Source organism: Cynara cardunculus, assembly GCF_001531365.2.
Source record: "Cynara cardunculus var. scolymus isolate 2C chromosome LG 8, CcrdV1, whole genome shotgun sequence".
In the NCBI taxonomy this organism is placed as follows: Eukaryota; Viridiplantae; Streptophyta; class Magnoliopsida; order Asterales; family Asteraceae; genus Cynara; species Cynara cardunculus.
The window spans coordinates 22,769,444-22,796,197 of NC_037535.1; the positions used below are offsets into that span (position 1 = coordinate 22,769,444).

General features: G+C 35.7%; 5 protein-coding genes across 11 annotated transcripts; 3 read left to right on the top strand and 2 right to left on the bottom strand.

Moving 5' to 3' along the window:
* Positions 1–1,469: 1,469 nt before the first annotated feature.
* Positions 1,470–4,182, top strand: LOC112516604 (heterogeneous nuclear ribonucleoprotein 1-like). Of its 6 annotated transcripts, none has more exons than XM_025123739.1 (4): positions 1,470–1,923; positions 2,075–2,299; positions 2,406–3,498; positions 3,806–4,182. In XM_025123739.1, exons 2-4 carry the CDS (start codon positions 2,078–2,080, stop codon positions 3,817–3,819), a joined length of 1,329 nt encoding a protein of 442 aa, XP_024979507.1. In that variant the 5' UTR covers positions 1,470–1,923; positions 2,075–2,077; the 3' UTR covers positions 3,820–4,182. The 6 variants fall into 6 exon arrangements, with proteins under 6 accessions (XP_024979507.1, XP_024979509.1, XP_024979511.1 ...); XM_025123741.1 differs by having other exon boundaries at positions 2,078–2,299; XM_025123743.1 differs by having other exon boundaries at positions 1,470–1,917.
* Positions 4,183–5,957: 1,775 nt separating this feature from the next.
* LOC112517218 (N-acetyltransferase 9-like protein) lies at positions 5,958–14,662 on the top strand. 2 transcript variants are annotated; one of them, XM_025124581.1, is made up of 9 exons: positions 5,999–6,057; positions 7,119–7,352; positions 7,991–8,162; positions 12,029–12,340; positions 12,433–12,504; positions 13,401–13,488; positions 13,621–13,753; positions 14,199–14,237; positions 14,383–14,662. In XM_025124581.1, the coding sequence occupies exons 4-9, from the start codon at positions 12,166–12,168 to the stop codon at positions 14,461–14,463; spliced, it is 588 nt and encodes a 195-aa protein (XP_024980349.1). In that variant the 5' UTR covers positions 5,999–6,057; positions 7,119–7,352; positions 7,991–8,162; positions 12,029–12,165; the 3' UTR covers positions 14,464–14,662. The 2 variants fall into 2 exon arrangements, with proteins under 2 accessions (XP_024980350.1, XP_024980349.1); XM_025124582.1 differs by lacking the exon at positions 7,119–7,352 and having other exon boundaries at positions 5,958–6,026.
* On the bottom strand, positions 8,156–9,556 carry LOC112517217 (cytochrome b561 and DOMON domain-containing protein At2g04850). Its single transcript, XM_025124580.1, has one exon. The coding sequence runs from the start codon at positions 9,554–9,556 to the stop codon at positions 8,339–8,341; it is 1,218 nt and encodes a 405-aa protein (XP_024980348.1). The 3' UTR covers positions 8,156–8,338.
* A 3,190-nt stretch (positions 14,663–17,852) lies between the features above and the next one.
* Positions 17,853–19,543, top strand: LOC112516325 (cytochrome b561 and DOMON domain-containing protein At5g35735-like). The gene is made up of 3 exons (XM_025123339.1): positions 17,853–18,476; positions 18,606–18,860; positions 19,253–19,543. Exons 1-3 carry the CDS (start codon positions 17,853–17,855, stop codon positions 19,541–19,543), a joined length of 1,170 nt encoding a protein of 389 aa, XP_024979107.1.
* Positions 19,544–20,003: 460 nt separating this feature from the next.
* On the bottom strand, positions 20,004–26,650 carry LOC112517310 (putative MO25-like protein At5g47540). The gene is made up of 11 exons (XM_025124704.1): positions 26,320–26,650; positions 25,378–25,539; positions 25,106–25,224; positions 24,082–24,156; positions 22,982–23,075; positions 22,392–22,451; positions 21,433–21,498; positions 20,586–20,684; positions 20,466–20,510; positions 20,257–20,359; positions 20,004–20,183 (listed from the first exon to the last, which is right to left on the bottom strand). The coding sequence occupies exons 1-11, from the start codon at positions 26,437–26,439 to the stop codon at positions 20,071–20,073; spliced, it is 1,056 nt and encodes a 351-aa protein (XP_024980472.1). The 5' UTR covers positions 26,440–26,650; the 3' UTR covers positions 20,004–20,070.
* Between the last annotated feature and the right edge of the window lie 104 nt (positions 26,651–26,754).

The following is a 26,754-nucleotide window of genomic DNA, read 5'->3' on the forward strand; positions in this document are numbered from 1 at the left end:
TACAAGTAAATTGTGCGTATGTACAACTTATTAAAGCTCCATGTTTGAATTCGTGTAACTAATTGCATATAAATATAGTTAAATACTTGATAAGTATCTCATTTTAAATATAAAAAATATAAAATATATTTAGGATAATTATTGAATTTTAACAAATACTAACTATTATCTTTATAAAAATTATATTATTAAATAAAAAATAAATTATTTCAGTATTAAATCTAAATTAAGTTACAATAAAAATTTGAATCAAAGAAATTACACAAAAAACAAGAACTTTTAAATATTTAATTTGATACTAAAATCGATACATTTTTTTTTTCAAAATTTTATTATATCTTTAAATTTATATTTTATTCAAAAAATAAAAAAACATTATCGTTTTTTCAGCACCATAAAACATCGTACTATAACATTGATGAAAATATGATAAAACGAAACATTAAAATCATGATTTATCTTACTGTATTGTGCGGATACCCTTCTAGTAGTTTTTAATGTAAAATTTTAAAAACAATTAATCAAAAAATCAAAACTCGAATCTACGAAAACACTCTTTAAAAAGAAACTAGTTGTGTACCCCTGCAATGCGGCGGAAACCGTGAACTTTAACGAGTTTGAAGTTTCACTGGTTTTATTAGAGAAAATATAACGATGGTATAAGTTACAATTGGTCTTTACATATTAATACAATTTGAATAAATAAGAGTTACGGTTCCAATTACTGTTTATCGATGAAAAAAATTGATGACAATTTAAAATCCAACATATTTAAACGACTTTACAAATGTGTTCGGTTTACACAAATAGCAAAGAATCAAGAGATCAAAAGCGAGACCAAAAGTTATAGAGCAGTTGAATGAGAGAATTTTTAATAACTCATGGTGAATATCAGTTTGAATCTCACATTCGGGGACGGAGAGAAGGCATAGAGGTATTAGAGGGTAAAAATATGAGTGAAATGTGTCAAAAGTATCTTAGAAACATGAAAAGAAAAAGTAATAATATTCATTGGTAACTTGTGCTATATGTTATTTTAATTGTAGATTAAGGGATTTTAAGACTGAATACATAAAGTAGTAATATTTAATGTATTATGAATTATTTTTAGGACTTTTAAGACTTCATATATAACTGTATAATGTTTTATACATTAAAAATTATTTTTAAGACTTTTAATAAATGTAGTTTACAAGGTTGTAGAGATAATTTGGAAGAGAAAAAAAGAAAAAGACAATCCGGTGTGTGCTGGCATAGAATTAATAACATAAACAAGCAATCAGAACCGTTCATCTGCCACCGATCAGCTACAAAGTCAAGACATCGCCATTGTTGGGTCCATACGGTACACACGCATGCTCTTACATAAGCGTGATTCATGATTTTTCCCGATAAGTATATAAGGCTCGAATTGCAGAACAAGCAACCCTTCTCTCCTCATCAGATCGAACCACCCAAAAGCTCCTATCTTTTTTCATTTCTTCTTTATTAAAATATAATCTTTTTTCAGACAATTTCCATTTCTAAACATAGATTGAAGGAAACCCACATCACGATTTCTCTGTTGTTCCAGACGTATTCTTCTTTCCTTAACTGTTACAAATCAGAATTTGAACAACCAAAGACAACACAAAAGGGAAGTATTCGAGGAAGATGAACATGGCGAAGGTTCTAATTGCGTCTCCAATCAGATCTTGAGTGTGTTCTTCGAGATTTTTCATCTGGGTGTTTTCTTTAATCCAGTGGGGTTTTGTTTACTTTTTGGATAAATTGGTCGATAGTTTGACTCTGTAGATTGATTGGTTGTTGGCCCCTTTACAGGAGACCCTGAATTGTCTACATTAGATCGGTCATCATCGAAAGATCCGATGTGTTCTTATCGAACCCGATAATTACCCGACTGATTGTTTCTTGAAAGTAAAGGTAATTGCTTGTAATCTTGTGTTAAATTGATCTGCATTTTCGATCGGTTTCTTGTTTCAATAACTGGGCTATGTTTGGATGACAGTTAAAGACTGCAAATTGTGAAATAACTTTGCAGAATTTGAGTTTGATGTTTTATTTTGGTGTATAGAAGATGCAATCTGATCTTGGCAAGTTATTCATTGGTGGGATTTCGTGGGATACAAATGAAGAACGTTTACATGAGTATTTTAGTCGATTTGGTGAGGTTTTGGAGTCTGTGATAATGAAAGATCGAGCCACCGGTCGTGCTCGCGGTTTCGGTTTCATAGTCTTTGCTGATCCTGCTGTTGCTGAAAGAGTCATCAAGGAGAAACACAACATCGATGGCAGAATGGTAAGCATTTTATCATCGAAAACAGTTGACATAATTGTGTAGATTTCGACAACTATTTGACATTTTACAAACAAAATGTCATCTTGGAATCATTTTCTTGTTACAGGTTGAGGCGAAAAAGGCGGTTCCTAGGGACGACCAAACCACAGTGAGTAGAAACAGTAGTAGCTTAAGCGTTAAGGGTTCACCTGGTTTCGGTCAAACAAGAAAGATATTCGTAGGAGGTTTAGCATCCGGAGTCACAGAGAGCGATTTCAAGAGGTACTTTGAGCAATTTGGAACAATTTCAGATGTTGTAGTGATGTATGATCACAATACAAAAAGGCCTAGAGGATTTGGGTTCGTTACTTATGAATCAGAGGACTCAATCGGTAAAGTTTTGTTGAAAACTTTTCACCAACTAGATGGTAAAATGGTTGAGGTCAAACGCGCGGTCCCAAAAGAGCTATCACCTGGTCTTAGCCGAAGCCCGATTAGTCCATACCCTTATGGTTTAAGTCAGGCTAGTAGCATTCTTAACGGTTATCCGAACCCAATTGGTGGTTATGATGTTAGAATGGATAGAACTAGAAGTGGGCATGCTACATATGGTTCGGGATTTGGTATGGGATTGAATTTTGAACCAACGACGAGTGGGAACTATGGAAATGGTGTTAATTATAACAACCCTTTAAGCTATAGGGGATTGAGCCCTTATTATGTAGGGAATTCAAGTAGATTTGCGAGTCCTGTTGGTTTTGATGGTGGAGATGGAGGTAATCTCTCTCTTTTTAGTTCAAATCCTCGGAATCTGTGGGGTAATGGCGGGATTAGTTCAGTAGGATCTGGAAGTGGGGTTATCGGAGGGAGGCTATTAGGGAATGCTGCCCTTAATTTGGGCGGCATTTCTCCTGTTTCGCCTCAAGATGGTGGTGGTGCTGCACAGAGCGGAAATCTTGGTGGTTTGGGAGGTGGAGAGTATGGAAGAAACACGAGTGGTCGTGGATCATATGAAGTGGCTAACGGAGGTTATGATGTGCCTTCTTCAGACTTTTATGGTTGCTCTGTGTATGGTGGAGACCCAACCTGGCCCTCGGAGCAAGAGGGGTCTGGTCCTTTTGGTGTATATGGGCTAGCCGGTACAGGCTTGGATGGCCAGATGAAAAGCTCCCATGGTTATGTTGGTGGTTATGGGGTTACCAAGAGACACCCAAACTCGGGTATGCATGATTTTTAGATATCCTATTCAAATGAGAAGGTAAATATTTTGGGAACCTGAGAACCAACCATTTTTTATTCATGATGAATGTTGTGATAAAATTTCATGACAGGGAAATTATTCATAATGAATATAGACTATATTCATGATGAATATGTATGATATTCATGATTATTCAAGGTTATTCATCATAAATAATACATGAAATAGTTGATTCTCAAGTTCTTGCTCTCATTTGGACTTTCCCACGCATCGATATTTGGTTATTCTCTGTTTTTACTGATTCAAAGCCGTGTTGCTTACTACAGGAATCAATGGCTAGTAGGCAATACAGAATTTGTGTATCGAATCACATGTGAATTTTGCATACTACACTTCATTTCTCTGAAAAAAGTTCTGAAGAAAAGGTTAGATATCTCCTCCAGAGCTAAGTAGATTGTTTCTATAGAGGTAGAAGGTTCAAAGTGAACCTTTTTATGTGTGAATTTTGAGTTGCTTCATGTTTTTTGAGTGACATGTAAAACTAGTTTTCAGCATATAGCAAGAAACTTCACTTTTGCTTCTTGTTTTAGCAAAACTGCAAAGTTGCAGGTTGTGGTCTTTATGATTAGCTTTTGATTGGATTGTTGTCGATTTTACAAGTGTGAAACATTTGAAGGATACCCGTCAAGGGTCTTCGTGAATAACTGTTTTCGTATTGGGTTTTTTTGGCTCGAAAGATGCTCGTATTTGGATGGAGTGTCATGCGAAAGTTTACAAGTGGTTTGTTCATTGTGACGAAAATGAATGCTTGAAACTAGTTTTATTTCGTTTTTTATGCGTTGTTATTGATTTTATCGGTAGTTTATTGCTAACACCGTATCGTGACTTCAAATCCCAATAATTCATATATAAACGTAGAAGATCTATTTGAGATTTCATATCGATATTATATCGTTATAAATTTTTGTTGGACTCAATAAGACAACTCGTCCAATATAGATAGTTTATGTAACCTAAAAGTTGTGGACAGCCAACAGTTTCCACAATACTTTTTAAGTTAATCTAGAAGTTGTTGAATCAGTATAAGAGGTTGTTTGTTTACCTCTTAATAGTTCCATTAAGACGCAGTCTCTGAATCGTTAAGAGATGAATTTTGTTTGACAAAAAAAAAATATGCCTTTAAAACCATTTGAATGATTTTATATCTTATGCCTCCCTTAACCATTCAACGTCTAATTTTATCGTAAACAAATACCAAACAATTATATTTCATTTTGTATTATATCATGAAAGTTTCTTAATCATTTAATCATTCAGCAACTGTCAAACAACCTAAATACTTTGGGGTTGAGTACTACATCTGATAAGATGGAAGTATGCCATTTTTATAAGACATGAAAATGATAATATCTAAGATTTTATGTTCTATTGGTCTTGTTTGAAAATTTATATTCATCATTGGGATTTTCAAACGAGGTTGAATTGTTCCCCTTGACATGCAAACAAGACAAACTCCCTGCCAACCTCTGGAGCGTATCCACGATTGTCGACAACCAGATCCACTGGTCTTCAATATTCACCGTGGCCCACAAGCACAAATCCTCGTTGTATTAGTTTCACAGTCGTCATGAAAAAGACAAGTATTCTGTCTAAAGAATAGATGAGAAGTGTCTGAAGTTGAATATCAGACTTCATATTTTGACTGACCCTTTGTTACCTAAACTACGAATTGCATGAAGTTCTAACATATAACGTGATTGTTCAAAATATTTCGTGTATACAAATGTTTCAAGAAACATTGAAGACGTACGTAGTATGTGATAACGAAAGATATGAAATCGCATGGAAAACACTAGTTGATACTGATCAAAACTATTACATATCCGTAAGGGATAAAAACGTAACTCAAACCAAACCCTGAGACGGGAACGTTGGGTATTAAAATTGTAATACTTGTTTTTCTATTTTACTTTTCAAAACACTGTGGGTCTGTTTACCAAACGCTTACCCGGTAAACGCTTACCAAGTAACATTACATCACCGGATGAATATAGTAAGAACCAAGAATCTTACCTGGTAAGAGCGAGACAAGAATCAAGAGTCTTACCCGGTAAGTGAGGGCGACGACTCTTACCACGGTAAGCGCTTACTGGGTAAATTATTGTATATTATGTCATTTTGGTGGACTAAAATCTTACCTGGTAAGCACATAATATTGTTAAATTTTACCGGTAAACACTTACTGGGTAAGTGTTTGATAAACGACCCATGTCTAGAAGTAAAAAATTGTTGTTAAACACTAATTATATAATTAATTATAAAATAATAATTATTTTATTACAATTTAAATCTTTAAAATAGTGTTTTAAAAACATTAGTCCAAACATTGAATTGGTTAGATGGTCAATTCGTTCGGGTCGGATTAGGTTATTTCGAAATGGTTTAACGGGTTGGTCGGTTTAATCCACCGCTACGCCGGCGGCCCCTTCGCTCGCTGCTCGTCTCCATCTGCTGCGGAGGCGAAAATCTTCCCTGTGCCGGCGACAAGTAAGAATCCATCTATCATCTCAGGCAAACGGTATCACCTTCTGTCTCTCGAGTACTCGCCATATCCCCAATCCACCAAGATTTGTTTAAATTTATCATCCATTTACGATTGTGGCAGGAATTTCTGACATCATAGTGCTTATTCACATCTTATGTATAGTCGTGTAGAACACAGTTATTCGAAACAATTTTACACTTCATATCATAGCGACAGTATATTAAGATAAAACTGATCTGGTTTGTCGAATTTGTGCTCAGCTTAAATTAGATCGAAACAAACAATTAAGCATGTAGAGTTATCGACATTAAATGCACACCAGTGGATTTAATAAGATGTCATTAGAGGATTGCATACAACTGAAATACCTGCAAAGCAAAGAAATAACTACTTACACTAGTTACAGTTGAATTGCAGAGGAAGAAACAGAAATGAGGCACTTCAGGCTTTAGATTACTTTACAGTTTACTCTCAGTTGAAATTTTATATTAACATTACATCTGTTGCTAATCTATAGGCCTGGTTAAAGGTAGCTTATGGGTCATAGATCTTAATCCGACTTTTAATTGTATATAAGTATTTGCAAGTTTATACCTGTTATTTCCTGGGAACTGGTTTTCATATTCAGCTTTAACCTCTTTGTGGTAGGACAATTGTTTTGATGGGTGGTTTTATGGGTTGTATAACTTGTACAGGATATTTGGATAAATAGAGCATCGTTGTCTTATTCTTTTAGCATCATTTGCAATACTAGATTACTAGTACTATGATCTTATGAGAAAGAAGACCCTTCGAATATTGAAATATTGTACCATGATTGGGTTGTCTTGGTTAGTTCTAAAGCAATGCCATGCTTGTTTTTAACATGAATAAGATTTTAGTGTTTAGGACTTGGTTCCACCCCATACTCCCATGGTAGTTGATTTTTTGAATTTTTGTTGTTAGGCCTGTAATTCAATATCTACCATTTTATTCAAAAACAATGTTTGAGTGGATGCTTTAGGAGATTGTTTTTGAGCATTGAGTCTAGGTTTGAGATTTGATATTATCTTAATGAACACATTACCAGTTGTCGTTCCCCTTTCTTGAATCAGGAGGCATGTCGAAACATGATCAAAAGGGATGAAAAATCCCACTGGTAGGCTGATCTGCCCATGGGCTTCTCATGTCCCCATCTATTTGGGTCTACAATGAATTGGGCCAGTATTCATGTGACATGTGCCATGGGTGCCCAAACTCATCAATTTTCCTGGTCTATTATAGATCATCATAGTTGGTTCAATTTGCCTTGAAGATCACAGTTGAGTCAGTACCATGTCATCAAGGAGGTAAATGATAACTGACTGCTACTATTAATTCTTGAATCCTAAAACTATGTGTTGATGCACAATTGTTGAAGATATTATCCAAATTGTTGTTCAATTATCATGCAACAATTGAATGTTTGCGTCACTGTTCTTGCAATTAAATTTACCAAGCAAAATGATAACCACCTTAAATAAATCTTGGGAGGTGATGTGGTTTTAATGCATGGGTTGCAAAGCCATTCACAAAGATTGATTATTCATTTTAAGGGTGAGAGAAGAGTAGATTACATGAACTACGTGGGTTTGATGGTTATTGTTGTTATTGGATCTCTTTATGAATAGCAAAGCCTTAGTTTCAGTCACTATCCAATAATTGAAGAGTGTTAGGTTTGTACAGCCACATATACCGTTGGTTATATCTGATTCTCATTGTTTCAATTATTGAGCTAGGCAGTGTATCCTATTATATTTCCTTTGAAAATTCATGATTAACTTATCCACCAAATAAGAAGTATTTCAAGTAGTTATGCTCTATCTGATTCCAGCTGAAATACTAACCATTCTGAATGAGTTAGCTAAGAATTGCCAAAATGATTAAAAATCACCGCAATGATTGCATATGATATTGTAAGATATTGAAGATTACAGTTGTTTTGCAGGTTCAGAGAGCGTTTTTGAGATTCTAAGGCTTGCCAAACCCTTAATAATGGTAGTGAATGAGGATCTCATGGACAACCATCAAAGTGAGCTAGTTGAAGAACTGGCAAAGAGGAAGCACTTGTTCTAGGCCTCGCCCACAAACCCTCACCCAGTTGCTAAACTAATCAACAGGTAGCTAAGTTTTCTTGCTGATCGATTAAAACTGGTAGATATGCTTTACTTGTTTATCGACCTGTTGTAGATCCATCTTGTACTAATTGTTGATAGCTAAAAGGTGCAATTCACTTTAATCAATGAAAGATTACAAACAAAATTTGTTAAAAGGGGAAATACAGAAACTTTGGAGGCTAGTGTCGATCACCAAGCTCTGATCCACAAGCTTTCTCTTGGCCCCTTACAAAAACCCCTTCTCTTCTCAACTTATCTTCCTTCGATTTTCTACAGAAAATCACCCAAGAATTCACTTCTAGTGCGACACAAACTCCAATCAACGTAGATAGGCACAAGCAGTACACTAACTTAGCATAAGATCTCCCTTCTCCCATCACTTCAAATCCCTGAAACACATTCACAACTCCTAAAATCACACATGCATACCCCACAAAATGGTGGTATGATTTCCAGTACTTCCTGAACTTGTTGGTAGTCTTTGGTCTGAATAGAAGTGCTAGCGTTTGAAGGCTACCCAAGAAAAATGCTGCAAACCCCAGCTTGCGGTGAAGCCCGTAGACCCTCCCCGGCGACAGTTCTCCCAGGTGGACCCCAATGGCAAAGCCTGCAGTCCCTAACAAAAAGGCCGAAAGCTGAATTCCAGCATGCACATAAAACCACACGGGACCCAGGGATTGTATGTGTCGTAGGTATCGTGCAGTGACCGCACCAGTCGGTAAAAACACCCCCCATGAAATCGCATTCATGACCCCGTGAACAATTTTTAGCGTTTTGATGTTGCTTTTTGGTCCCGAGGCTGATATGCCCGATAACACATCAATGGTGGCGGTTGAGGAAAGGTCGTTAATGGTGGTTGGATGGATGGTAGGAGAATAGCCTTGTACATACAACCCTCTATTCCACACATGATGAATCTTGGTCTTGTTTGGTTTAAGTTTTAACGTGGCATATATCTGAATGGTGGCACCGTTATGGACCGTCGCCATTCGTCCGCCATATAATGTAGCGGAAGAAGATAGGAGATGGATGTCAAGTGGTCGAGATAGCAGTGGACCGCTTTGTAGTTTGACTGTCGGATCTAAGATGTAAGGTAACAGAACCAGCTGGCCGGAGTTTGGGTCAGGGAAGGTGATCAATGCTCGTGTCCCGGTCATTTCCGGCGAGCTCGGGTTCACCCCCCATGCAACCCAACCCGAAGGCGATATAAAGGTCCCTGAAAAGACCAACTCGAGAGTCGAATTGTGTCGATGGAACGTCCAGGCTATCGATGCTTCTTGGGAAGGCAGTGACATGCATTTTTCAAAGGTTTTGGTGGTGGTGGTGGTGGTGCAGTGGGCTGAGAAAGCTGAATGAGGGTGGAGGAGGAGGAGGAGGAGGGAGAGAAAGGGAATCATGGTTAGGGATAGCAAGAAAGAAGAAGGTGTATTTTGTAAGGGATATGATAGGGAAGTGATGATCATAAAGGTATGTATGGTGGTTATGATGTATTGGAAAGCTCCTTTTGTGGTGCTTAACTTTGAAGTGAGGCAATCCAAGAAAATAGTGGGGTTGGTGATCAAGTTCCTGATCACTAGACACAAAGGGAAGTATTTGAACCATAACGGTGGTAATTGATTGTTTGAGCTTGGCTTTAAAGGTTAAAAGTACCAGGAGGCAGGAGGTCCCAGGTTTAAATCCAAGGAGGAATAAAAATCCCCTTGTGGCCACGGGGGTTCAAATGCGGCTACTCTGGGCTATCTGCAAAGCAGGTTGTCGCCCTGAGATTAGTCGGCTTGCATAGCGGGTTGGATATCCAGGTTAATAAAAAAAGGGAAGTATTTGGTTATTGGTTTCATCATTTTTTCACTTTATTTTTATTACTTATAATTAGAATTTATAATCGTATTTTTGCACCCTTTTACACGTTATGAAATTATAAATGAAACCCATAAGACAACACATCAGAAATCCCATGACAAGTCGTAACTATAGGCTTCATCCACAACCCTTAGGTAATTATCCCCGTGGAAATCAGGCTTAACCTTGAAGCTACCTGATTGAGAAACTTTGACGGTTTTAGAAAGGCTTTTTAAGGTTTCGAATATTGTTAGAGAATGGAAAACGCAATGGTGATGGTCCACAAACTAGTACTACGGTCGTTCGTGTAAAGGACGAATCGAAGAGGAGCCCTCCACATTCTGCTGTTCTTGAATCACACTGTCTTATATCTATCTAACTAATGAAATGAAGATAAATTATATTTCGATATATTTTAAATTTATTCTACTTAAGTTTACGTTCTCTTTCTGATGATGTCTATTAATGTGATTGGTGGATATGAACGGATTTTTATCAAGAGCCCCTAGAACATGGTTCTTTGATGCTTTGTATTTGATTGTATCGAATGTTTTTTACTTGATGAACTTTATATGATGAAGACTTAGGGGTTGTGTGGTTGGTTTTTCATTTATTACTGTATGGATAAAATTGTCTGTGTAGATTGACAATAATTTAGTTTGAGAGGGTTTTTCATAGACGGGAGGAGCAAGTTCAGAAAAAAAACTCGGCTTTCTACGTAAAGTTTTCTGTTATAAGCTAACTGAATAAGTCATTTTCTATAAAATTAACCCATTACTAAATAGTCACGTATAACTGACTGGACAAGTTGTGAGTTTCATTAAGCTGTTAACAAACAGATGCTTAATTTACTCAACCTTTGAATCATGTTTGCAACTTAATTGATATAAATGGTCAAGCCCTCAAGTGATACGTCTTCAGACCACATCGGCTTGATCATAATTTAAGTTCTTCTGCACTAATTTGATTTTTTAAATCATAGTATAATGTTATGTTTGGAATTTATATTATTGGAAATTTGTTATTGGATTTATCTATACTATATTTGATAAAAAAATTTAAAAACCATTTTTTATATATGAATAATTGTTTATTGATGCATATTACTTAAAATTTAAGATTACAAGTAAATTATGTGTAAGTACAATTTATTAAAGCTTCATGTTTGAATTCATGCAACTAACTGTAGATAAACATAATCAAATAGAGGATAAACATCTAATTTTAAATATAAAAGATATAAAATATAATTATGATAATCATTGAATTATAATAAAATACTTATTTATTATCTTTATAAAAAATTATATTATTAAACTAAAAATAAAAAAATAATTAAAGAAATACAAAAAAAAATTGAAGAATTTTAAATAGTTAGTTTGATACTATTATCAATAATTTTTGTTCCAACTTTTTATAATATGTTTTCATATTTATATTTTATTCAAAAATATTTCTCAAAACCACAAAAAATCGTATTATAATATCGATTAAGACAAAAAAATGAAACATTAAAATCAAGATGTATCTCGTTGCATTGTGTGAGTATCCTTCTAATAATATATTAGAGTAAGACTTTGTGACTTATATCATTTGAATTTATGTTATTGTATTTATAATATCAAAAACTTAGCGACATATTTTATTGGAATTTATATAATTGGATTCATTTGATATAAAGAAAATAGCTTTATTTTTCAGACATATAAAAAAAGAAAAAAAGATTTATGCATTTAACGTTCAGTCAAAAACATTTATTTATTCATTTTGAATATACAAATTAATATTCATTTAAAGTCTTGATGAATTTTATCGATTTTTTATTATAAATAAGTAAAACCAAGGGAGAGGTCTGGTTTAAACGAGAAATGGTAAAATTTTACTAGAAGACTAGAAGTTTTAAGGCAACAAATGATTACATGTGATATCAATACTCAACAACATCAACTTGCGATTTATTTTTACCTGGTGTCGTTTGTTTTTTAAGAGGTGTTATAGTCTAAAGTCTTATTTCGCTTCCGATTGATAAGGTATTTTAAGGTCCAACAAGGCAACAACTACTGCAAACATGGGCTGGATTGGAGGAATCAAGAAAGCCCAATAGCCCATGTTTATTTGATCATATGCTTCTATCTTCTGCGTGGAAGTCTGTGTGTGTGAGAGAAAAATGGTGGTGAGTTTGGAGGGTTCGAAAGTGATTTTGGTAGCGTACATGAAACAACACGTTCTCAATTACCATCAATGGATGCAAGATCCGGATCTTCTCAAAGCCACCGGGTCGGAGCCCCTTACCCTCGAAGAAGAGTACCAGATGCAGCTTTCATGGACCCAAGACCCCCTCAGTAACTCTTCCACTTTCCCCCCTTTCTGTCAACTCTATTATCATCATCATCATAATCTTACAATTCGACCTTTTTTTGTCTTCTTTTGGCAGAACGAACTTTTATCGTCTTGGATAAAGACTTAATTTCTGGAAAGTTCATTCATGGCGATCCTCATGTTGAAGGTCAAAATTTGACCCTTTTTGTCCTCTTAATTTTGGGTTGTAACTGTTTGTTCTACAATCGTTTCAATTTATGAGGATTGCAATTGATAATCTTCACCATTCACTATGAGTTTACTGAAATTTGGAGAAAGAGATTGATAAATGAATTGGAAATACTACAAATAAAACAAAAATTGTTAGATGAAAAATGTTGATTTTGATGCTTATGACTACCAATTCTGGACTTAGATGGTCATGGGTTTGAATCACAAAAGTCAAATGTCAGACCTTCCTCTATTCAAGTATTATTATGTAAGATATTCGATTTAAACCACTTGGGTTGTGACGCACTGATTAAGTCTCAGGGATCGAGTGGAAATGTTCACCACTCCAGGCCGTTTACGGTTGTCAGGGAATTAGTCTATGCAGCGTAAGCTGGCCCGGAAACCCATGGACCATGGTCACCCAATAAAAAAGATATTTGATTTAACCACAAGGGTGGTGTCTGATTGGTTTGTGTTTGACTCCAAAGGTCAAAAGTACCTGGAGGTTCCAGGTTCAAATCCAAGGAGGAATAAAAATCCCCTTGTGGGTTCAAATGCGGTGACTCCGGGCTATCTGCAAAGCAGTTGGTCGTCCTGGGATTAGTCGGCTCGCATAGCCGGTTGGATATCCAGGTTAATCAAAAAAAGAAAAAGATATTTGATTTGTGCATAAGCTTTTGAGGTGTGTAGACTTGAACGGAGTCATAGTATGCAAAAGAAAATAACACAAGGGGAACCAGACATTTGATTCAGAGCGCTTCTTTGCATCAAAATGAACTAAATTTTGAGACATTTGATACTTTGGTGGTTCTTTTTCTTTGTATGTATTAACCAACTTTGTGATAAGTTAATGACAGTAGATGTACTTTGCAGCCATGGTTGGTGATATAAATATATATATGAACGATTTGGAAGATTCGCATATGGCTGAGATTGAGATAATGATAGCCGAACCTAAAAGGTATTAAACCTGCATTTTTTGATCGCGGATTTCTACGTTGAAATGGTATCATCACCTTCATCGTGCTAGTAATGGCATTTCATTGTATGTTCTTTCATTCAAGTGTTTGATTCATGATTGTTGGTAGAGAAGTCGTGGGAAAGGACTTGGGATGGAATCCATATTGATGATGATGGTATTCGCCATTGATAACCACAAAATCAGCTGCTTTCGTGCAAAAATAGGAGATTCGAATGAAGCTTCTTTAAATATGTTCCGAAAACTGGTTCCTCTCTCCCACCCTGACTAAATACTTTTTGCTATTTGTTGGGGTTATCATCATAAATAACCACATCAAGAAAAGATACTTGCTTTATATCCACCTGACTAGATTTTCTCACAAAATAGCCAAGAAACCGCGAGTCAACGCAGCAAAACACTTTCTCTTGCGGTTTCGCAAGCTGCGAAATGGCGTTGCAGTTTCACAACTTGCAACTTTGGCTTGTTTTCTTAATGCATAGATGCAAGGGACTACAATACCGCAACTTGCAGTTTTTTAATGGTTTTTGTGGTGCGCGGACTTCTTCACTGGATGCGTCAGATATTGTCAGAAACCGAAAGGAAAAGTGGCTTGTGGCATCGACTTGCAATATCTTGGCTATAATTGTGAGGTGGCTATTTGAGATGATAACCTTATGTAACTAAATGCATGCTCATCATCCATTGTGTAGGGCTTCAAGGAGGTCTCTCATAGTGAAATCTTCCAAGAGGTGGGATTTTCTTGAATTCATTAAGACATACTTAAAAAGAAAATGAAATTCTACCTGTGGGTCCCATTTAGAGTTAAGATGGGACCCATCAAAGAGGAGAATTGATCTAAATGGAAGATGGGTGTTCTTGATTTTGTGAGTGCAGGTGACTTTGGAGCTACTGGTGACAGATGAAAAGTGTGAAGCCTTGGTTCAACTAGTTGGGAACATGATTACACATTCATAAATACATACAGCTTCTTGTATGTATGTATACATTTTTCCTTCAAGATTACAACTTTAATTTCTTGAATTATAAGGAAGAAACTATGAAAACAATTGATTGACAGTTTGGAAGAAAGAAAGATTGGATAATGATGCCACAAACTCTGGGATTCTATGTTTGTCTCTTTATGTTACCATTGTCTGTAGGTAGATTTTGCACCATTTATTCACATGTGAAGAGAATATGCAAGAATTAAGGCTTTGATGGAATCTTGAGCCATCTAACATGAATGTGGTTCAAGTTTCAAGATGATGGAAGTCCCCACTTTCATCTTGCTCTTTTTTTTTCTATTAACTTGGATATCCAACCCGTTATGAGAACTGACTAATCATAGGGCAACTACCTACTTTGTAGATAGCCCGAAGTCATCGCATTTGAACCTCTGTATCTATAAGGGGATTTTTATTTCTTCTTGGATTTGAACCTGAGGCCTCCTGGTACTTTTGATCTTTGGAGTCAAGCTCAAACCAATCAGACATCTCCCTTGTGGTTCATCTTGCTCTTCTTTCGTTTCTCCAACTCAAACCAACTAATTATAATGTCTAAAATACCCTTATGATAATCAAAATCAATATTATAAGTATGTTGTTTTGATGTGTACTTGGTATACTACTAAAGACGAAGAATCGTGTGAGAATAAGAGTTAGAGGTAAGACGTGTAAGAAAGGATTTGGACCTATGATCATTTTTAATCCCAAAACAACGCATGATTTTGAACCAGAACTAAAATGTTGTATTTGTTTTGAATTGTACACGGTTCTTTGTAATAACAATTCTCGTATCACAACTAATCATTTGATAATCCTTACAATTGTGAAAATCCTGAGTACCAATGCATCATGTGTTATTTTATATGGTTTTTTTCTTCTTAAAAACTAGAATTTATTAGAGTTCTAGTTAATATATATTTGTTTCACAATACGAACATATTTTATATGTTTGTTAAACAAAAAATATAAATAAAAAATTTCACACTATAAATCAAATACATATAAAAATAAATACATCGTAAATAAATTGCTAAATCTTCAAAATCTATATTTTAGCATAGTTATTGGCGATGCTCTTAATAAATAACTTAAATTCTAACATTAGATTAAAAAAATCACGTGAAATAATATCTTATGATAAAAAATTTCATAATTATCACAACATACATACATATATATATATATATATATATATATATATATTCTCATTTGATTATACTTATACACAATTAATATAGTTTTGCCCAAATTTGTACAAAAAGTTGATTACCAACAACTCTAACTGGTCTCATACAGAACTCGCCTTCAATGACACTAATTGGGTGGGGAGACATTTTTTAGCTCACTCAACAACTTAGGGGCCGTTTACCTAAACACTTACCGGTAAAATTCAACATTATCGCTTACTTATAGGGTAAGATTTTATTTACTAAAACACATCGTATGTAACAATTTATTTCGGTAAGCGCTAATCATGGTAAAAGTCATCGTCTTCACTTACCGGGTAAGACTCACGATTATTGCCTTTACTCTTAGTAGGTAAGATTATTAGTCATTGTCATATCCATCCGGTAAAGTAAAGTGACTTGTTAAGCGCTTACCCGAGTACCGATGACTTATCTTACCAAGTGAATTACACACGATAAGCGTGATTTGTGAAATTTAACGATAGTTTATAAAAGAAAAAGCGAAAGGGAGGAAAATTAAGGTGGAAGTATAATGATATAATTGGAGCGTATTTAAGTGGAGGGCACATCACATGCATGCAATTAGTGATGTTAATTAAGTAATCATGTTGACTAAACAAACGCATACCATAATCATCTTATAGTAACATGGAAATAATTAATAAATATTTAATATTAGTATTAAGGTTTTTGTTTCATAAAGGCTTATTTTGACCATACGATTAATCATGTTCCATTTGGAAAATGTTACAAAGAATCAAATGTACATGTGTTTCATATACATTGCACGTGTATAAAAAGTCAAAATCATAGTTACGGGCCCGTAGGTGGTGCCATTATTCACGATCCACTTGTTTCTTTATTTCCAAACTTCTTTTTTAAGAAAAAGTAAATATCTATCTATATCTATATATATACTATACTATAAAGTATTTGATAAAAACTCTTAAAACCCATTTTTTTATGTATGAAATACTGTTTATTGATGCAAATTCAAGATTACAAGTAAATAGATCATGCATACATCTTATTAAAGCTTCATGTTTGAATTAGTGTAAGTAACAGCAAGTAAACATAACCAAATACATGATAAACATTATTTTAGATATAAAAAAATTTAAAATATAATTAAAAATAATCATTGATTTTTAACAGAATACTTAATTATTATCTTAAAAAATTATTTTATTAAACCAAAAACAAATTAGTTCGTTTTTAAACTTCAATTAATTATAATAAAAAATTGAATTAAAGAAATTACACAAAAACGAGAACTTTTAAATAGTTAATTTGATACAAATTTCGCTTATTTTAAAAAAAAATTATAATATTTTTAAATTTATATTTCATTCAAACATAAAAACATTTTTTTTTCTCAAAACCATATAAAATCGCATTATAACATTGATAGAGCCAAAATATAAAACAAAACATTAAAGTATTTGACATAGATTCTTGAAAATCAATTTTGATATATAAAATACTATTTATTGATGCATATTATTTAAATTTAAAATTATAAATAAAATGTAATAAGTACAATTAATTAAAACTTCATGTTTAAATTCTATAACTAATCACGGATAAACATAATCAAATACACGATAAACTTCTCATTTTAGAAATAAATTTAAAGTACAATGATTATCTAACATAATACTTAATTATTATTCTCATAAAAAATTACATTATTAAATAAAAAATAAATTACTTTATTGTTAAATTTAAATTATAATAAAAAATTAAATTAAACAAATTACACAAAAATACTAGAACTTTTATATTTTTTTTTTCCAAATTCTTATAATATCTTCGGATTTTATATTTTATTAAAAAATAAAAAACATTATCGATTTCTTAAAAACATATAAAACCGTATTATAAATTCACAAAGACAAAAAATAAAACGAAACATTAAAATCGAGATACATCTCGCTGCATTATGCGCATAGCCTTGTCTTACATCTTGTAGTTGTTAAAACACAAATACGATTTTCATAGTTTTATACAAACCACAGGGACCAAAATTGTAGTTTAGTCTTTTACATATTTATAAAACTGATCAGTTTCTCGTTTTTAGAGTAAATGTTTATGTAGCGAGTTGACCAGACTCAGATTTTTTCCGATCAAATTCATCTGGGTTTCTGTTTCTTTTCATCGGTTCGTCTTCCAAATGGCTGCAACATTTCACCCAATCTTTTGGATTTCCCTTTCTATTTTGATTTCGAATGTTCCAGTATCTTATGCTCAAAATTGCAACACTTACACCTTCTCCAACAACAATGTCTACGCTACATGTGTCACCTTACCTCTGTTAAACTCACAATTACACTGGAACTACCACCCCACCAACGCCACCGTCGACGTGGCTTTCCGGCACACCGAAGTTTCCACCTCCCAATGGGTCGCTTGGGCACTCAACCTTCAAGGGTCGGGTATGGTTGGAGCCCAAGCCCTGGTTGCTTTAATAAACTCAAACGGGTCGGTTCAAGCTTACACGTCGTCCGTTTCGGGTTATGGAACGGGTATGCAACCCACCAGGTTGAGTTTTGACGTGCCCAGGATCTCCGCCGTGATGGTTAACGGCGATGTGGTGATTTATGCGACATTGGTGTTGGGTGGTGGGAGGACCAGTTTTAACCAGGTGTGGCAGGTGGGTCCTGTTTCCGACGGAGCTCCGGCGATTCATCAGATGGGTCTGGATAATAGAAATTCGGTTGGGACGGTGGATTTTGTTAGTGGACAAGCTAGTGCTGACGGCGGCAAAGTTGGTGGTTCACGGCCACGCCGGAGAAATGTAAATTCTTTTTTTTTTTCAGTTCAAATTGATCATATAGTTCTTTTCTTTTGAAAAATCACGGACTACATAATGGTTATTATTCATGTGATATGGATGGTGGGTAATTGATTACAATAACTGTGACAGATTCATGGAGTGTTGAACGCTGTGAGTTGGGGACTAATGATGCCAATGGGAGCCATGGCTGCAAGATATCTAAAAGTGTTCAAGGCAGCTAACCCAGCCTGGTTCTACATCCATGTTACTTGCCAAGCTTCGGCCTACAGTATCGGTGTAGCCGGATGGGTCACTGGACTCAAGCTCGGCAGCGACTCCGTTGGTATCAAATACAATACTCACCGCTACATCGGGATTGCCCTATTTGTCCTCGGAACCCTTCAGGTACACAAACATCACTCTCTTTGTTTCCAATCTCATAGCAAACATCACTATCTTTGTTTCCAATCTCATAGAATCCTACATCAGTTAGACTCAGACCATCAAACCTCTACGGACCTCCTCTCTTTAAACCATCTCCAACAAGACCACCAAAAAAGCATCAAATTGGTAGATTAACACCCATATAAAATTAACCTTTGAACAGGAGCACGGCATATATGCTGTTTGAACATATCTCTGACATTTTCCTTTTGCTTGCCAATTGGAACTTCCAAACCGGCAAAATGGTGTTTTTGCAGTACGGTTGGAGATGCCCTCAGAATGGAGAGAAAGATTCAAATTGGTTCCACATATCCTAACAAAATCAAACTGATATGTTTGGTTTGTATGTACAGGCATTTGCTCTGCTTCTGAGGCCAAAGCCAGAAAACAAGTACAGGTTTTACTGGAACATCTACCACCACAGCATAGGATACACTGTGATCATCCTAAGCATCATCAATGTGTTCAAAGGGTTTGATATCTTGGACCCTGAGAAAAAGTGGAAGAAGGCGTACATCGGCATGCTTATCTTTTTGGGGGTCAATGCAGTTATCTTGGAAGCTTATACATGGGTTGTCGTTCTGAAAAGAAAGAAAGACGACAAAAAGACACACGTAGGCAATGGCTACAGCCTATCAACATAGAGATGAAGGGTTTTTCGGACCCTCTTCTATTGAGTTACATTCTTTGTTTACACGACTTGTTGGGAGGAGATGATTTGTACTTTGGGCATGAGTTGTAATTCTTTTAGAGGTATAAATATAAATATATATATATATATATATATGTGTGTGTGTGTACATATTAACATTTGATGAGCATAGTGGGATGGGAAGTGAAGGTATACTCTTATGGGTAGAGGTTATGGGTAGAGGTCAGGTATGTATACATCCCACCCTATGGACCCCATCTCCAGAGGATATATTTTTTGTGACCTTTTACTAGGAACTAATAAGCTAAGCATATACATCCCACACAGCTTAAGCTATTTAGGAATCAACAAATCTAGACTAGGGTACAACTTTTAGTTGAATGAGCTACAAATCATTCTAGCAGTATAAAGAATGACAGAAATGAATACTAGCAAGCATAAATATGCAGGCATTTCTACTTGGTTCAACAAATAAAAGAAGTTACCAAGTACTAGTTTTAGAGTGGTGACCGATGTTCATCAACATGAGATTTCTTCGCATTGCTTCGTAGTTGAGCATGCTTGACCTTTCAGCTGCAAGGTAGCAATTTCCTTCACAACTTCAGCTTTGTCTGCTTCAAATTGCTCATCGGCTGCAGAAAGTACGATTCTAATTTCTAAGCATCTTGTTACAGTAGCGGAAATTGGAATGGCAAACTTTCGTACCTTTTTCAAGACTGAAGTCGCTAAAAAACCGGATGAGCTTGCTTCTATTTGCAACTAGCACATTCACGATCTCTGGAGGCTTTTTCTGGTTAGCAGGAAAAAGCTATTCCAGAAACAGAAACCCAATTACAGAAACCACAATTTAGATGAGAAATCCAAGTAGAGAAGCCATAACTAGTATTAAACATTGCAACAATAGATAATTGTACCTTGAACACATGGAAAGCTTCTACCTGTATGGTCTTGTTTGAATCCTGGAGAAACAAAGAAAGAAAATGGTCAACCGGCAAAAGTTAAAGTTAAATTGCAACAAAATAAATGAATAGTACCCGAAGAAGATTCATCAGTGTTCTCATGTTGTCCAATGAGCTCACATATCGGACCATCACAGAGGTGTTTGAACGATCCAGTAACAATGCTCCTAACAGCTGAAATGTTTTGCAGACTCTCAGCCATAACCACAGTTGTAAATTCAAGAGAAGGAAACATGCATCTCACTTGTTTCATAAAACAAAAAGGCACAAAGAAACAACCAAGGAGTACAGTCAATCAAAACAAAAAGGCACAAAGAAACAACCAAGGAGTTCAGTCAATCCAAACAAANAAACAAAAAGGCACAAAGAAACAACCAAGGAGTTCAGTCAATCCAAACAAAAAGGCACAAAGAAACAACCAAGGAGTTCAGTCAATCAAGAGAATGGAATCATCTGTTCCTTTAATGGACATTAAACGGACACAACATAAAATGATGGTACCTGTAATGATATAGAATTGGGAAAAATGCATCAAAATGCAACAAAGTTTGGTTTAGTTCCTACCGAGTGTGACGAAGATTTTTTTTCCTTCACAATCAATGTAACAAAGTTCCAAAATTTCCTGTTTTGTACCTATTTTGAACGATAACATGTTGATCTTGTAACATTTGTTGACGTGGATACCCGTTGAAGGGTTTACCATGAGGTGGGCGATGAACTTGATATCAACGTCATCAAATGTTACAAGATTGGCATGTTACCGGTCAAAATGATTCAAAATAGAAAATCTTGAAACTTTGTTATGTTGATTGATAAAAAAATATTTGTTACACTAAATAGTAAATAGGAACTAAAGCAAACTTAATTGCATTTTGATTCATTTTGCCCCATAGAAAAAGAGGTCAAATAATGAATACTAGACCTTGACGGCATTCCGTCTGGTGATGTAGTTGGGAGATCTCAGCAATGAGTTGTACTCTTGGAAGAACTGCACTGAAGAAGTATGGTTAGAAAATAGTGGAACCACTAGTTGGCAACACGTAGAAGTGTTGGTCAATATCAATCATAACTTTGAGATGGTGTTGCTGTATGAGTTCTAGTGAGTAAATTACAAACATGCGGGCAAACTTCATATGCACAATATGTGCAGGTTCTGTAATGCATTCATGAGGTCCATTTGGTATAGCACTTTCCTGCATTCTTGACAGTCACAAGTGAAATACCATTTTGGAGATGAATGCCTCCTAGTAACTGAGACGGAAGATCCCCTGTACTCCACTTAGTCATCTCTTACAGTATCATCCTAGCTTATGTTCTGACCCCTTTGAAGTCTTTTTGATGACTGTGTTGGTCCCTTTGTGCCTTCTATCAGGGAGGGGTCCCCCATAACCTAACCAGAGGAACCTCCTGCAGAGGGTTCATAACTGGATGCTTCCTTGATGACCGCAAGTTAGGTTTGTTGCAAGGAGCGTTCTTAAATAAGGTGCCCCATTTTTGTGGCCTCTTGGCAAGGAATCCAGAGGATGCCTGACCACTTAAAACTATTAGCAAGCATCTTCTTGTAAAAGAGTCCCCCGTGACCATGAGCAAGTCTACCCAAGTTTGGATTGTAGTCATATTGATTAAATTAAAAACATCAACCTCAACCTTGAAGTAAATAAAAAAAAATTGAATAATCACAGAGAACCAGTCTATTGGTGGATATCCCACAATAATTTCTGGTTGATATCATTTTTCCTGTTTGTGGGTAACTTATAGGTCGAGGCTGAGAACACGAAGTAGAGATTGGTTGATTGGATTTCTGATGCTCAAAACCCAGTGATGGTCTCACACCAACCTCACGTATAAAGTGGAGACTGGTGTAAGCGCTACAACACTTACCCAATCATAATTTTTGGAAAGAAATTCAGCAATAGTTGATTTATGCCTGGTCAATAGCTCCTGAAATAAGAATGAAAAAACCATCACCATTTTATCGAACACTAGCACTATTACAAATATAATATTCAAAGTTCACATACATAGGTCACATATCCTACAGATTGTTCAGGAAACAAAATTTAACGTATTGAAACAATTGTCATACGTGTACCTCACTGGAGGAGGCTTACTGAAACAAACTATACTACAGGAGTCTCAAATGATAAAAAAACATGAAAGTGTCACCTCATGACTAGCCTTTTATATTGGGAGAACGGTTATCTCCACTTTTTAAACTTGCCAGATACGCACTATTTATTTGTGGACCAGAGAAGCCAAAATTACTGCCATTTTCTTTATCTTTTTCCTCTTTCAAGCAAATTCAAGTAAACAAAACTCTTTCTTGCCTATCACTGTAACTGAACTCCAATTCATTGGTATGCATCAAACTGGATGGTTTGATAATGCTGAAGGGAAATGGAGCACTATATATTGACTATGCCTGCAACCTTTCAAGAACTTAATACAGGAAGGGGCTCACGATACTTAACTCTAAATGTTGCTGCTGCATCTGATGCTATGTCAAAACTTGGATCTTGTATGTACCTGAAGAACTTTTTAATGTGATCTGACTCCAAGAGATATCTGTGAAAATGAGAAAAGTTGACTTATATTTTAGCTACATATATTGCCATCAGAAACAGATAATAATAGACATGAGTTCATCAAGCATGTAATACAATAGTTTAGCTAATATGACTTAAAAGATGTAGAACAGGTCTTATTAAAAAATGAAGTTTTATTCGAGAAGTGTCATAAAAACCACCCTTGAGAAAAAGGATTCATGATAAGGGCATGCACAGGCAGGTTAAAGTTTGAGGCAAGAATTAAGAAAAAAGTTGGGAGTACTTTATTCAAAAACTCCAGAATTTAACCTAAATTTGCTGCAGAATTCTACTAGAAAAATGAACAAACATCTTGACTTCAACATCTGCGAAGATAATGCGCATTTACAGATATGAACTCCTACTGGTTATGTTAGTTATGTTCTTCTTAATACCTATGCAGGCGAGCTAAAAATACATCAAGCACAAACTGCAGCAGGGCAAACACATTATTCAAGTGTGATATATCTTAGACACGTAGTTTATTGGGGGAGGGGTATCACACTTTGAAGAACTTATGTCCTTTGATCATGACTACCATATCAATTTTACATGACTCCAATTTACTTCATAGATCTTGTCTTTCGTAGATGTTTCCATAGTTCTGGATGCCAAGATTATTTAAGAGTACACTAGCAACCCAAACGCGTAGTGTACCATATTTTGCCAGTAACCACCAACTGCACTTGCTATTTTAGTTTGAATGATATCAGATGCTTTTCAGTATCAACAATGGCTAGTCATTCCTCTACCTTGGGACGTGATACATGAATTTCGTAACACACAAGTGTTAAACCAAACAGAGTAATCCCTTCATGAGCTAATGGTAGCACATACTATCACTTCAAGAGCAAACTGTATCACATCTGTGAATTCATGACAATGTTCCATGTCCCAACTAGCTCACAATGTACCATGTACAAACAAGATTACAAATATTTAGCAAGCTGACAAATGAAAAAACAGATCTTGTCAATGATGCTTACTTTGCAGCAACTTGATGCCGAATACATTCTCTTAAAATTGCACCGTACGATATAGCAAGCTCTGAATCATCACAGCTGAACATGAAGATGTTTGTAGATTAAACTTGGAGCCATGTTAAACCAGAAGCAAAATGTATTAATAATTCAAACATCAAAACACCTACCACAGGCAATTAGAATTACAAAATTAGGCTAAAGAAAATGAGTAATCAAGTTAAAAATCAGAAAACCAAACACATGTTCTAACTCCCTGTAAAGATGATTGATAAATATTGAAGAATTTAATGAATTTGTATAAAGAATCGGCAAGAGTGAAATGCCCAGATTAGTATGAACTTGAAATGCAAGCCCTGTCCCTGTTTATCGTCGATTGGTTTTGGTTCATTATTAGGCTAGGGCTTCAGTTGTTGGTTCCGCAGTTAAGGTTTCAAGTGTTCAAGCTCTCAGCCCCTGACATTATTTATCGTCAATGGGTCAGAAGTTGAAGATAATGGCTGACTTCTCTTGTGCAGGTGCTAAGTGCAATGGCGTTGAGTTCATTAGATTGTGCTGTGGATTTGCAAGCTTCCGAATTTAGGTGTGTCAATGTTAAGGAGCTTGTCTCGATTATGTCAGATTATTTCAAGTGTGTAGTTTATGGTTGCTTTTTCAAGTTCAAAGACAGCACCAATGGGATCGATTTTGCAGCAAAAAAAGGAAGGAAGTTCAAGACTCAATTTCCCTCTGTCAGCGTAATCTTAACTCTCAAAGGTAAAAAAGTTTGCAGGTTTAACTGGGGGGAATTCGGCCAGAAGCCCAATTTTTCATTCCAGGTTTTACTGGGGGGAATTCCCAATTTCATTCCCTGTCATTTTCATCCCCCCAGACTGATACACACTGCCCCTAATAATTCACCTTAAATCAGGAACTCAAGGTTGGAAGCTTCTCTTGGATGATTAAATGAATGTAGCATACAAGACATACAATATGCAAAGATAAAGCTGGGCACAGATAACTAGATAACATCTTGTTACAGAGGGCCCACCCTGGTACCAGCATACCCAGAAGGTCTGTGTTGCACTCCAAATATTCAGAGGCAAGATATCGTCCATTCACTCTTTGCCTCTGCAAATTTGCGATCACGTGCGTAACATCTTGACGTGTCTGCACGATACCAAACTCATTTCTATTTACAGCATGGAAAAGAGAAATAGGATAAGAATTGAATCATTCCTCAAATAGGCCTTAAAGAGCTTGAATAAAATTAGATATACCCATCCCCTTGTCCCAGAAGTAAAGATAGTTCATGCTACATACCCCAGGATCCAAACTAGTAAGAGAAGCTATTAGTACACGCAATGTATCTTCTTTGAAGAATTCCTGCGTCAACTTTACACAGGCATCTTCTGCTGGCTCTGACCGTTCATCACCATAAAGTACTGTCCTCATTTCAAGAATGACTTTTCTCAGTTCACAAATCTGCACAAGGAGTGCAAATTTCAGCAGAAGGGATGTGTTATGATATATAGCCAACAGCTTCAAGAGCACATAGCATTCTAATATTGTCTAAATCATCAAACATAAATCAGAACTGAGAATGTTGAATTTCATATTCATGCTAATAATGTATTATACGGATTCTAAGTATCAAGTCCTGCCAAGGTCCAATACAAGAGTGCCTTCTTAATATGAATCTAGCCATTGTCCAATTTAAATGGCTCTTCTTTGTATAACTTCAAATAACTCCCTACAATAATTTATGATTAATTATTGTTTCCACATCCTACACCATAAGCGCATGCAAATAGATTTGTAAGTCCTATAGTAGTTAATAGACTGTTGGAACAAAAAAAGGCATAGGTTTTGGGGATTCACAAGGTATAGCTGCAGTTGGTCATCACCTCAAAGTTAGTCAGATGTTTCAACTAGAAATCTTAAATACCAACACCACATACGATTTACATGCATGTATAACCCCAAGTGAGCATCTCACAACAAACATAAATTCTTTGGACCCAGACATACAACCCTATGTTTGCAAATCATGCACATATTCATCCTTTTGTCATGTGTTGGGATCCATATGCATGGGAAATCTTAACAATTGATGCCAAACAATTGAACTCAATAGAATTTCATTCGAACGTCGAACAAAAACACAAACTTTTTTACGTCGACAACTCATAAAGAAGTACCAATGTCAAATCTAGAAGTTTGTAGATATATGTATGCATGGGACTAGGATGGTTAGAAATACACCTTCTCTCGACGTTTGGTTTTACGAATAGCGGGATTTGGGGCGGTGTAGGGTAGGAGGTGACGGAGGTGATGGACGAGCTCCACAGGGGTGCGAGGCTTTGATTTGAAAAGCCCCTTCATTGGTTTGGAAAAACACGGTACAACGAGAGTCCCCGTTGTCTTTCGTGAGAATTTCCCAGATGAATGAATACTAGGTTATAGATTTCTGGTAATTAGGGTTTTGGAATTGAAATGCGATGAGATGGAGGGATCAGAAGAAACAATGGCGTCGTCGATGGATGCAAGCCTTAGATTAACGAACATCATCGAAAATATGATCTCAGATCGAAAGATGAAAAGGGCAAATTGCGAGTAAATTTAGGGTTCGTAAATGTATGAATTTTATGTATAAATCCATTGGGGGAAGAGGGTTTGATGGTGGAGTAACTGCCAGTT

Bases quoted from the DNA above. Each gene is read 5' to 3' on its own strand.
- LOC112516604 (XM_025123739.1), top strand. From the start codon at position 2,078: ATGCAATCTGATCTTGGCAAGTTATTCATTGGTGGGATTTCGTGGGAT. The intron at 2,300-2,405 runs GTAAGCATTTTA...TTCTTGTTACAG, and splicing joins ACAACATCGATGGCAGAATG to GTTGAGGCGAAAAAGGCGGT.
- LOC112517217 (XM_025124580.1), bottom strand. From the start codon at position 9,556: ATGATTCCCTTTCTCTCCCTCCTCCTCCTCCTCCTCCACCCTCATTCA.
- LOC112517218 (XM_025124582.1), top strand. From the start codon at position 12,166: ATGGTGGTGAGTTTGGAGGGTTCGAAAGTGATTTTGGTAGCGTACATG. The intron at 13,489-13,620 runs GTATTAAACCTG...TTGGTAGAGAAG, and splicing joins ATGATAGCCGAACCTAAAAG to TCGTGGGAAAGGACTTGGGA. The intron at 13,754-14,198 runs GTTCCTCTCTCC...TCCATTGTGTAG, and splicing joins TAAATATGTTCCGAAAACTG to GGCTTCAAGGAGGTCTCTCA.
- LOC112516325 (XM_025123339.1), top strand. From the start codon at position 17,853: ATGGCTGCAACATTTCACCCAATCTTTTGGATTTCCCTTTCTATTTTG. The intron at 18,477-18,605 runs GTAAATTCTTTT...TAACTGTGACAG, and splicing joins CACGGCCACGCCGGAGAAAT to ATTCATGGAGTGTTGAACGC. The intron at 18,861-19,252 runs GTACACAAACAT...TTGTATGTACAG, and splicing joins TTGTCCTCGGAACCCTTCAG to GCATTTGCTCTGCTTCTGAG.
- LOC112517310 (XM_025124704.1), bottom strand. From the start codon at position 26,439: ATGAAGGGGCTTTTCAAATCAAAGCCTCGCACCCCTGTGGAGCTCGTC. The intron at 23,076-24,081 runs GTAAGCATCATT...TCATTTTCACAG, and splicing joins CGGCATCAAGTTGCTGCAAA to ATATCTCTTGGAGTCAGATC. The intron at 20,360-20,465 runs GTACAATTATCT...TTTCTGGAATAG, and splicing joins AAGCTTTCCATGTGTTCAAG to CTTTTTCCTGCTAACCAGAA.